The 12,267-nt window shown below is 42.2% G+C and overlaps 1 protein-coding gene across 1 annotated transcript in view; it reads left to right on the top strand.

Annotated features, from left to right (window-relative positions):
* The window catches only part of LOC131228991 (protein TIC 21, chloroplastic-like), a 36,767-nt gene extending 25,579 nt beyond the window's left edge, over nt 1–11,188 (top strand). The window contains exon 4 of the mRNA XM_058224841.1: nt 10,732–11,188. Within this exon, the coding sequence (XP_058080824.1) occupies nt 10,732–10,845 (114 nt within the window). The 3' untranslated portion in view covers nt 10,846–11,188. The remainder of the gene's footprint in view (nt 1–10,731) is intronic.
* Nucleotides 11,189–12,267: the final 1,079 nt, after the last annotated feature.

Consider the following 12,267-nt stretch of genomic DNA (forward strand, 5'->3'; position numbering starts at 1 on the left):
TGGGTTTATCCACATTCACTCTGATCACTATGTATTTGTCAAATGACATGTACAAGGTATTATCATTGTGAGTGTGCATATGGATGATATTGTTGTTTCAATTGATGATGCTAGTGCAATTTCTAAGTTGAAACTCTATCTAAGCAAGATTTTTTATATCAAATATTTGGACCGTTAAAATACTTTTTTGGAATTGAAGTCTTTCCTTTTAAGAAAGGCATCGTTTTGTTTCAACGAAAATATGCCATTGATTTATTGGCTTCAATTGGTAATTTTGGTGCCATATCTATTGATTCATTGTTGAAGGGTTATAAGAAGCTTCGGGCTGGTGATAAAGTTCTTGATAATGGTCGCATTTGGTTGATTGATATATTTGCTTATTACTCGCCCAGATCTATCTCATGTAGTGAGTTAAGTTTATCAGTTCATGCATGCTCCTCAATCCAATCACTTTGAGCTAGTTCATCACATCTTACGCTACATTTAGTCTTCTCTAGGACATGACATCTTCTTTAACTATCACAATAATCTTAATATTGAAGATTATCATGATGTAGATTAGGCGGGTTCTCAGATGATTGGCGCGCTACAATAAGATATTGTACTTTTTTCGAAGGCAATCGCATTGCCCGAAAGACTAAAAAAGCATACAATTGTTATACAATCCATTGCTGAGGCCAAGTAATGCGCAGTGGTGAAATACTGTATGAGAAATTGTGGTTAAAAAGTTTTGTTGCTAAATTGGGATTTCCTGTAAAGCCTCGTGTGCATATGTATTGTGACAATTAAGCTTCAAAGGTGATGCGGGTGCTTCTTGGTGCTACTCCAAGGATGCACCGTATCTCTACACTAGGGGTGGGATGGCCCACAAGGTGGAGCCTATAAGATGCATGATGGCCACGAGGGGGGACCCATTGTGGGACCGTGCGACGTGGGGGTTGCCCACAGAGAGGACTCTCCTAAGTTTGCTTGGGAGAGCCAAAATATAGGGATAAATCGGTGCTCCCCCAACAGCTCTGTAGCTTTTGGTGCATTGGTCAATTGTCCACTATCAAAGTGGTATCAAAGCGGGAGCATCTTGGTGCGACTCCAAGGATGCGCCATATCTCCACACTGGGGGTAGGGTGGCCCACAAGGTGGGACCCATTGTGGGATTGTGAGATTCGGGGACCCATGTGACACAGGTTGTCCACGGGGAGGACTCGCCAGGGTTTTTTCCTAGGAGAGCCAGAATATATGGTAAATCGGTGCTCCCCCAACAGCTTTGAAACTTTTGGGGCATTGGTTGATTGTCCGCTATCAAAAGGATTTTTTTCTCTCTAACAAGGTCATTGGCAATCGGTAGATGTTTGTTTGTACCAACATTCTTACTTTTAAGAGTCAGTAGGGCAGGCAATAGGCTAGGCCCAAGCCAGGAAAAATGGATATTTTGAATAGGCCTTGTTTAACTAGTTCAAAATCCAGGCCTGAACTACCCCCAAGCCTGCCTATTGCCTAACCTGTCGGTAAGATCCTACTGGAGAAAAGTATGTTTTTCTTAAAAGGTACATCCGATGCTAATCCCAAACTATTGGAATTTTATGCAGGTGGGTCCTCCCTTCTGACGATCCACTTTACTCATCTTATAGACCCACTGTGGATGGACGATGAGTCCGATATATCCCCCATAAAATAGTCCCAACCATTTAGTCTGTGGAGATTTTTTTTTTTTTCACTCAATTAACACAACAGTAGTTCATGGTGCAACCCTGGAGACCCATGACTTAGGTTTTGCTCATGAGTCTATAGGAATCAGCATGCGTCTTAGACTAGCCAAAAAACCCTAGGATAAAGGTTTCACGTATCAGTATTGGCCCATATCGGTTTTATATTGGCCAAATTCATTTTTAAGCTAGAAAAAGTATGGAAAAATATCAGAGAGAAAGGAAAAAAAATAAGATATTCAAGAATCTATTGTTTTCTCGTATTTTTAATATGTACTTAATGGTGTATTGGACCTCGTTGGTAAGAATTTTGTACGTTGGGTTGACCTATTATATTTAATAGTGTATTGAAGCATTCAACTATCACTTCTTTTCTTCTTTTTTTCTTTATAAAAATAAAAATAAAAATAAAAAAAAGAAGACAAAAAGCCAAGTAGGGGTTTCTTCTTTCAGTCAGACTAGTCTAACAGGAATTGTATCACAAGATTGGCGGGAATTCCATCGCATCTTCTTGAAAAACTCAACAAGATTGCCGCACCGAACAAGCAACGACCTAGGCCCACTGCCTTAACCTTGTCTTCATCAGCTGTGGATTATCACCTAGACCGAATATGCTCTGAGGGCTCCCAACGTCCGACACGTCGCACTCAGACGAAGCAGAGGATTTGGAGACAGTATCATTATAGTGTTTGTTCACCTTGTAGTAGAGGTCCAGAGCCGGTAACGTATCGGACAGCTTCTGATCCCTCACGGGCGAATCGAACCCAAACCCCAACTCTATGCAGGCCTTAAGCTCATCAAGATCTTCGTCCGTCACGCTCTTGCTCCATCTCTTGCTGTTACCCTTCCTTCGCAGCCATACCTCTTCTCGATACGTTTCGGGCGACCACGTCCACTGCTTGCAGAGCGGTAGCGGTCTTGGGTCCGACATGCCGCAGATGGAAGCCCCATCCAACCCCCCCCCCCCCCCCGAGGGGGTTGGATCATATGGGGGTATTGGGGCGCTCCGATACGAGCCGATGGCTAGGAATTCAACTATCATCTTCAATGTTCATAAACCATTATGTATAAAGTCTAATTTATAAATAAAATAGGCTATCAGGTGTAGATTATACGAAAGGGTACTCCAATTACCACAGTTTACAATACCAAATCACGCATGTGCACACACGCACGCGCGCGCGCGCACACACACACACACACACACACTCACATAAACATGTATTCACAAAATAATTACGTAGTTAACTAGCAAGTGTCCCAGTGCTTTAACTTGTCAATACCAAAAGGATGTTTGGGGGAGGTTAATTAATACACAACAATAAAAGCATAATCAATAAATATCAACCTCTAAAAGCATAATCAATTAACAATTAAAGTGTCCAACACTTACAAATTGTTAATGAACACACAAACTACCTTGTAGACATAGCAAACTGTACAGTGAAAACAAAAAATCATCAGGCACCAAAAAGAAAATGCTTATCATTTTTTTTAAGATGGAAAGTTTTTTTTTTTTTAAAGACACCGTATAATCATTTTCTAACATTAAAAAAAAAAAAATTACAAAACATTAAGACTAATAAAATAAAATTAAAAATATTGTGAAAATAATGGGATTGATCTCGTACATGATTGTATGCCCAAATTACTTTAGAGAGAGAGAGAGAGAGAGAGAGAGAGAGAGAGAGAGAGACATCCCCAAAGAAATTTTAAAAAATAGAAATATAAAATATATATCACCATTTATCCCCATAAAATGTGTCGAAAATGCAAAAAATAATAATAAATAATAAAATAAAATAAAATCGGAATTGATGACATCCATGCTAGATATATGTTTAATATAGTTAAAGAAACAATTCCCCCAAACTAATTTAAGTAAAAAACTTTTTTTTTTTTTTTTAAAGGATGAGCATGGCAAAAAATATCCAAAATAGAAAAAAAAAAAAAAATGTACAAAACAACTTATTGCACGCATGATCTATAGATCCATAACATACACATGATTCATGCATCATTCAAACAAAAAAAACATTTGGAAAAGAAAATCATGAAAATTAGGCCAAATTTTTGTGAAAATTGTAAATAATCAAAAAATGAAGCAAATGCCTAAATCAAACACAAATCAAGAATGATTTGGTCGTTTTGATCATATTGCTTTCAAAGGACAAGAAATTAGCAAGAGACAAAAAAAAAAGTCGGGACTTTTTTTTCCTTTTTTTTCCACAAAATGGGTACCAAAGCTTCAATTCGTCGAATCAACCAATTTTTTTGTGTTTTGATCTTTGAACATGAGCAAGAAGTGGTCAAAAATGGCTTAGAAATCTTCCACAAGCCTCCAACAACCAAAAGTGCAAGAGGAGAGAGAAATGGAACAGAAATGAAAAATGGGCCTTTTATATGCATATCAGCCGATACTGATACACAATTGCCATATTGGCACCAATATGCCACAAACTGACCAATTTTTTGTGTTTTGATCTTCAAAGATGAGCAAGAATGGTCGAAAATGGCTTAGAAACCCTTCAAAAGCCTCCAACCAAAAGAACAACAGAAAAATAGAGAAATGACAAAAAAAAAAAAAAGAGGACCTTTTATACATTTATCGGCCAACAATAATACACGACTCCCATATTGGCACCAATACACCCCATATCGGCTTGATATGGGCCAATAGGACCCAAAATTTCATGCTAGGGCCTATTTGGCTCCATATCGCGTATTGTATCAAGTTGATATGTATACAATACAGCCGTATCGACCAATAGGATACCAATAGTTCATTCCCTGGTCTTGCTAAGTCACAAGGGACTAAAGAAATTTGTAATATTTTTCTGGGTCAAGGATGGTTATGTGTGGTATTTTATTTTGTTAAAAGCAACGCAGGAAATTCATTAAAAAAACAAACAGAAACAAGAAACGAAAGAAAAAAAGGAAAAACGAAGGAGGGCTGCTGAGATAACAGACCACTCCTAACAACCTAAGAAAGAAAGATCAACCCTATTCAAATCTTTTACATTGACCGCCCATTCTAACACCAGGGCTTTAGCCCTAGAACCCACCCTCTTCGCTGAAGACGACTGATCGTTGAAACACCTGTCGTTTCTTTCTTCCCACAACCCACTAGATGGCAAGAATGGCCATGCACCAGATAATCGATTTAGGTTTGCCGAGCTTCCACCCAATCATCAGATTTACAGCCGAATCCAGCATGCACCAGGGAACTGAGAAGATGTGACAAAAGTCCATGAAGATGGTCCAGACAAAAGAACAGTGAACGAGCAAATGATTGACGGACTCCGCCTGTTGCATGCAACAGAGGCATATATTAACAATGTGCATGCCTCTTAGCTAGGTTATCAACAGTAAGGATTCTGTTGCGACCCGCAAGCCACCCAAAACATTTGATCCTAGGAGGAACATGGTATTTCCAAATAAACGGGGTCGCACCCGATGGCGACTGGACCGCAGGATAAATAGCTTCATACAGGGACTTGACTGAGAAAACCGCAGACTTCTCAAGCGGCCACTCGATGCTGTCCTGATGCGAGGGAGTTGGCTTGGACTCGCAGGTGAGCTCGAGGAGGGCTGTGTATTCATCAGCCTCGTTATCATCGAGATTTCTTGTGCACCTTATGTCCCAAACGAACTGATCGGAGGAGAAATAGCCACAGTTTTTTATGACTCCTCTGTCAGGGGAAAGACGATAGATTTGAGGGAATAGGAATTTTAGAGGCTTGTCTCCAATCCAAACATTTTCCCAAAAGCGAGTCGCAAGGCCATTGCCTAAGACGTGCCTGCTGTTAGCTATCACGGGATTTTTAGCTTTTATAATTCCTTTCCAGATGTGGGAGGCTTTGTAGAGAGACTTATCTGATGGCCACCAGTTACCATGGGAAGCCCCATACTTTCCTCTAGCGATCAAGGACCAAAGGGAATGATGATCAGAGGCAAATCGCCAAGCCCATTTCCCCAACAGAGCCGAATTCATGATGTTCAAAATCTTTACATTCATTCCACCCTCTCTGAACACCTTGCACACCTGCTTCCATTCAAGTAGATGAATCTTCCTCTAGTGGTTCTTGCCAAACCACAAAAAATCTCTACGAATTTTGTCCATACTCTGAAGGATTGAACCGAGGCATCTATACAACGACGTGAAGTAGAGAGGAAGGCTTGAAAGAGAAACTTTGATTAGAGTCAGGCGACTCCCCAGAGAAAGATACCGGCACTTCCAAGAAGCTAGATATTCCTGAAATTTGCAGAGGACCCTATCCCACATGTGCTTCGGCCGGGGACCCACTGAGAGGGAAAGGCCAACAAAGTATGTAGGGAAGGAATCTATGCAACAGCCGAGCATGGAAGCAAAATCATTTAGGGAGTTTTGCGAGACGTTGATGCCAAGAATCTTTGATTTGTTCAGGTTGATCCTTAACCCCGACACCGCTTCGAAACAGCGAAGAGCAGTGAGAAGGTGTTGTATGTTCTCCTCTGAAGCTTCAGAGAATATAAGGGTATCATCTGCAAACTGAATGTGAGTTAGGGGAGATGTCAGGCCCGGCATCCCAATTCCCCGAAGAAGACCATATTCCTGACCCCTCTTAAGCATTTGGGAGAGAGCTTCGCCAACAATTAGAAATAACAGCGGGGAGAGAGGGTCTCCCTGTCTTAAACCTCTCGAACTCCTGAAGAAACCTTTAGGCGAGCCATTAGAGTAATGGAAAAGTGAGCCGAACCAATGCAAGCGGCGATCCATTGTTTCCACTTGGGTCCAAAACCCATCCGCGACAGCATATACAATAGAAAATCCCAATCAACGTGGTCGTACGCCTTGGCTATATCCAGCTTGCAAAAGACTGCTTTGACCCTGGACTTGACACAGGAGTGTAAGACTTCATTGGCGATGAGTTCACCATCAATGATCTGTCTTCCTCTTATGAAGGCATTTTGGTTGCTGGATATGAGAGAACCGATGACTCTCGACAGCCGAACGGACAGAACTTTCGCTAATATTTTGTAGGGGCTCCCTATGAGGCTAATCAGCATAAATTCAGCAAAAGAGGAGGCACCCGCCACCTTCGGGATCAGAGAAATGAAGGTGGCACCAAGACCTTTCGATAGTCTTCCCCGAGTATGGAATTCATGGATGAACTGGAGGACATCCTGACGCAGAACATTCTAAAAAATTTGGAAGAAAGCAATGGGAAACCCGTCGGGGCCTGGAGACTTATCTCCACCGAGGGCATCTACAGCAGCCTTAACCTCTTCTTCCGTAAATTGAGATTCCAAAAAAGCCACAGCCTCTGCCTGAAGCCTGTTGAAGGAGATGGAATCAAGGGTCAATCTGGGCCAGTTGTCGGACGTAAGAAGCTCTTGAAAGTGAGAAATGGCGAGGTCTTCTATCTCCTTTTTATCCTCGATTTTGCACCCTTTGTCTTCAATGCTGAGAATAGAGTTAGCCCGAGAGTGCATACTGGCCATTTGATGAAAGAACTTAGTGTTTTTATCTCCTTCCGCAATCCATTTAGCTCTGGATTTAATCTTCCAGGACGCTTCTTCTTCTAAAGCTTTATTGGAGAGGTCCTGAATGATAGATATGCGCCTGACTAAAGCCTCTTTATGCAGCGGGGCTTTTTCAGAGTCGCGATCGATTATCTGCAAGTCGGAAAGAAGAGACTCGATGTCAACTTCACGTTTCTAAATTTCCTCCTTACACCATTCCTTAAGATTTTCCTTTAGAAGTTTGAGTTTACCAAGCAGCTTCTGACTAGCAAATCCTTGCACGTTGTAGGACTTCCACCAAGCAATAATTTTCTGGTGGATACCCTCGGAGTGAAGCCAAGAAGAGTAAAACCGGAACAGTTTAGGGCCCCAATTATCATCGTCCACTCTCAGCAGGATCGAACAGTGGTCGGACGTGGTACGAGGCATAGCGATTTGCATAGAAGATGGGAAGGCTTCGAGCCATTCAGGGGAAACAAAGAATCTGTCCAGGCGAGATTGGATAGGCGAAGCTCGGCCGTTGGTCCAAGTGAATTTCACTCCCACAAGGGGCAAGTCGATCAGCTCCTCTCGCTGGATCCAGTCGAAAAATCCAGCCATAGTGGTAGAGGATCTTCTGTGTCGGGAGTGATCCTCCGGATATCACGTAACATTGAAATCACCGACCACACACCACGAACCAGAAAAAGACCGTCTAACCTGTGACAACTCATCCCAGAAACTAGCCCTGAGGGACTAACTGGTAGGCCCGTAAATAACAGAAAGGAGATAAAGAGAGGAGGACTTATCTTTAAGAGTGGCAGACACCGAAAAGGTGCCTGAGGAAGAGGAAATCAGGTCCCATTTCGAGGATTTCCAAGTGAGGAGAATCCCACCCGAGCTACCAACCGCATCAACAGATAACCACTTAGCATCATTAGCCTTCCACAAAGAAGCCAAAAGGGAGTCTTTGAAGCGAGAAACCTTCGTCTCCTACAAACAAAGAACGTCTGGATTTTTGGAATTGATGGTCGCCTTAATTAGACTCCTTTTATGCCTGGAGCCTACCCCCCCTAACATTCCAGGAGATTATCTTCATGGGATCACTATGCTTCCCTGTTTGCCCTGGCTTCTGGAACTGCCCGCAGAAGGAGAGATGAACCCTGGGCTCGCTTCAAGACGAAGGAACTCACGGGAAGTGGAAAGCTTAGCTAAGTGTTTTGCAGGAGTAGATTTTTTTTCAATGGGTCTGCCTCCATTTTCAATACATCGAAATAGAGCAATATAGTCTTCCACCCTATCCCCAAAGGATAAACCGAGGGACCTTCCAACTTTACCAATAGCGTCTCGTATCCACCTCTTCTTGTGGATCTTGGACAGTAGTTTAGATCTGTTCGAGCCCGAAGTCGAAGGATCAACTTGAGAGTCAACTATTATCTGCAGAGGCTCTGGCATTAGGAAGTCAGCGGGCTCTTGAAATAGAGTGATCGGCCCCATATCCAAAGCGTCGGAAGAATGGAAGGAGAAAGCCGATGGAGAGCAAGGCAAGGACGGCAGAGAGAGGGTGAGGGAAGAGGATCGGATAAACATAGAAGAAGAAACAAAAAGATCGTCCGAGGCAGGGAGGAGGCTAAGATTGAAGGGATCAAAGGGAGTGAGGCAGGAGGAGGAAGTAAGAGGTAAAGAGAGGGCCATTGAAGGGTTAACTGCTGGACTAAGAGAGACGGATAACGGATCCAAGTCCACAAGGGATCTGCCCGAGAAACGAACTGAAAGAGGTGGGATGAGCTGGACTTCTGCCACGTGACCATGAGTACCTTCAGATCTATCTCCATCACCTGGATCCTCGCGAGACGAAAACGTACTCCCTGCGAGTGCTTCGAGAGCCACGCGTGCAATGTTACCAGAGTCCGCCACGCGTCCAAGAGTGCGTGTCATGATAGGGGCTAACGCAATCATCCCTGGATCTGCTCGCAGATTTGCCTATAAAGACTCCTGGGGAGTCTGATCAAACACTGAGATATCCGCTGGGCAATTAGTGGAAAGGCGATCGTCGGATGCGTTCGTCTCACGAAACCCCGGCACGTGGCACCATCTCTGGGTCCGTCAACAGATTGCACACCTGTCGAGGAGGGTCGGGAACTGGGGAGGACGGCTGAAGGGAATGACAGGCTTCACCTGTCACTGAGGAAGCTACGGAGCGGTCTTGTTGTCTAATGCACAACTTTCGGATGAAATTTCTTTGATAGGTCCTAGTTTGTCTAATGGTCTAGACTGCATCAAATTGGTATTTGATTAAGTTACCCCAAAGAACTTGATTAGTTTCTCCTTTTTCCTATTTGGCTAGTGGGAAAAGAACAGAATTAAGAAATGGATGACTTTTCCCATGATGTGATGTTTCATCATGTTTGGATGGCAAAGGAAATAGTGGATTTCAAAATGCAATAATTACCCAAACACCATAGTCAACATGATACGAGGTGACCATTGTGAGAGCTGTTTTAGAATTCCACTCACTATCCAAACAAGACTGCCAAAAATGGAATCCATGAGAATACATGTTTCAATAGTGCTCATGAAAATCTTGGGAGATCATCATTAGATAATCATGCCCATTTCCTTTTCTTTTCCCACCATCCAAAGAGCCCTAAACTTATCCACATCAAATCGATGGATCATGAAATTTGGAATATAGATCTTCAAGACGCTCTTACACATTTTATTTGGTCTTTACAATGACAACAAACGGCAGTGGAAATGGTTGGTCTGAAAAAAAAATTTAACCACCACAAGTTGGTTGTTTACTTGCCATTCATGTGCTTTTCATGCAAAATCACCATTAGCAAGTGAGAAGGGCAAAAATGGGAGTATCTGCGATTGAACTTGATTGATTTGGACTCCCATCACTCCGAAAACAAAAAGAACATTTTAAGTGATATTTTTCTTTTTTAATTTTGGGTGATTGCTTGTTGAGAAAGGATAAACACAGTTGTATTGAAGCTTTTTGATCAAATCTCAATCTCCATGTGAAGGAAAGCACAGAAGTGCATGAGAATGAATTTCTGTATGGATAAACAGAATAATCTCCTAGCGAACCAATCTGGGGGATATGGTGAGATGAGTGCACCAGTTACAAAAGTGCCTCTAAAATCGAAATGGACCCACGCACACACACAAGATTACTTTTCTTAGAATACAAGACACTTTGTAAGATGTGCTAATCCAAGAGCATTCATTTTCTGAGCAGGCCATTAGAGCTTTAGGAATTGCCTTGTAAATACCATTGAAGGTGTAATATCTTTGTTTTGTCTATCCCATAATAACTACTTATTCCAGCTTTCCAGGTACAGTTTCATCTATGATCATTGTTCTGTGATCTGTATCTGCTTATGTTTTCTGTTTTCTATATTAATTTTCATGTCATCCCCTGACAATGGATGTAAGATTTTAAACTATACATGACAGGACTTGCACGGACCCAGCTGTCATGGCATCTCTTGTTGTGCATATTCATTTATTTCTGTGTTGATTGACTAATTTGCAGGCATCAGCCAACACCATCCTTTCTCATTTCTTGGGCCTTGTTTTCTCACTTGAACTGCTGCGTTCAGTGACATTGCCACCCACAGAAGGTAGTGTGATTCCGAGAACAGTTTAGGATTCCTGTCCCTGACGGTGAAATAAAATCGACCCTGGTTGTTGGGAATTCTGTTTGTTAGTGTGCATATTACATTCCATGCATGCTTCTATTCATTGCTCCAGTGCTGAAAATGCAGTCGGCGCTTTCCTGTAAGGGTCAACAGACATGGGGTCCATTCCAAGTTCCAGAGCTCCCCCTTTGAATGTTTAGCATCGCATAATTGCAGTTATCTCTTGAAAGGATGAAACTATGGGACCAAGTCATGCACAATATGTTCTTATTTGGAACAGACTGATTTTAGAGGCATCCCTTCAACTTGAACTATATCATCTTTAATGGAAAATCAGTGAACTAATTATTGGAGCAGATTGATTTTAGAGGCATCCATTTGCAGGTTAATAAGTGGAAGGCTAAGATTGTTTAGTTCTTTTTTTTTTTTTCTCAGCTGTCACCCATCCATGGTAGGGCCCACCATATCATCAATTTGGGATGTAGAAGGGTGGATGCACCTCTGCCAAATGTTGGCACAAATTGAACCGGTGGATGCTATATTTCCTGCATCACATACCAGTACGGGTGCCAGTGGGATGGGTGGCATACAACTCCAATGAAAGTTGAAGTCGTTCGTCTATTGGGCCCAAGTCAGGACCAGACCTTTCTTGTTGCCAGAAATTCAGGACCCAGACTGGGTGACAACCACGATGGATGTGGACATGGCTTGGAACTCGTCTCGATACGAAAAGAGGTGAAACCTGGTTTTCAGAATGGCCTTTCATTTGGTGGGCCTGAAAATCACTTGTGGTTATGCGGAGATTTTATTGGACCATTGAGCCATGCCCATTATTGGCGGTTCATTGTATGACGAACGTCGAACATATTAAGTTGAGCATATTAAAGTTGCTATTATGGTTAGCAGATAAATTGGGGCAAAGCCTCCCCCCTCAGGATTTCCAGTGCATTACAAGATAAGGATTTATCACCTGCAACCAGTTAGAGCAACCCGATCTTTTAATGCCTTGAAATTTTTGTTTTTTCCCCCAATTTTGCACCTTAAAATATCATTATATTATCATGAGCAAAATGCTTGTTAGAAAGGGTCGGTGGTGAATTTGCAATTTGTTTTGAAGAGGTGAAACCTGCTTTGTACGGAGCAACCTGATCTTTTAGAATCACCTACAACTAGTTGTAATGGAGCAAACTGATCTTTTAATGCCTTGAGATTATTATTTTTCCAATTTTGAACTTTAAAATATCATATATTTTCAAGTGCAAAATGCTTGTTATTAGGGTCCTTGGCAGAACTTACAACATGGTTTTAAGACTGAACAAAGTCCGATACAGCTCAGTCCAAGTCGACTTAGATTTGGCCTGATCCAGTTCGATACCACAAGTTCTCCCCAGGTCACCCCCAATTCAGCAAGTCAGGCCAATACACCCCTG

This window comes from Magnolia sinica, chromosome 16 (genome assembly GCF_029962835.1).
Source record: "Magnolia sinica isolate HGM2019 chromosome 16, MsV1, whole genome shotgun sequence".
Lineage (NCBI taxonomy): Eukaryota > Viridiplantae > Streptophyta > Magnoliopsida > Magnoliales > Magnoliaceae > Magnolia > Magnolia sinica.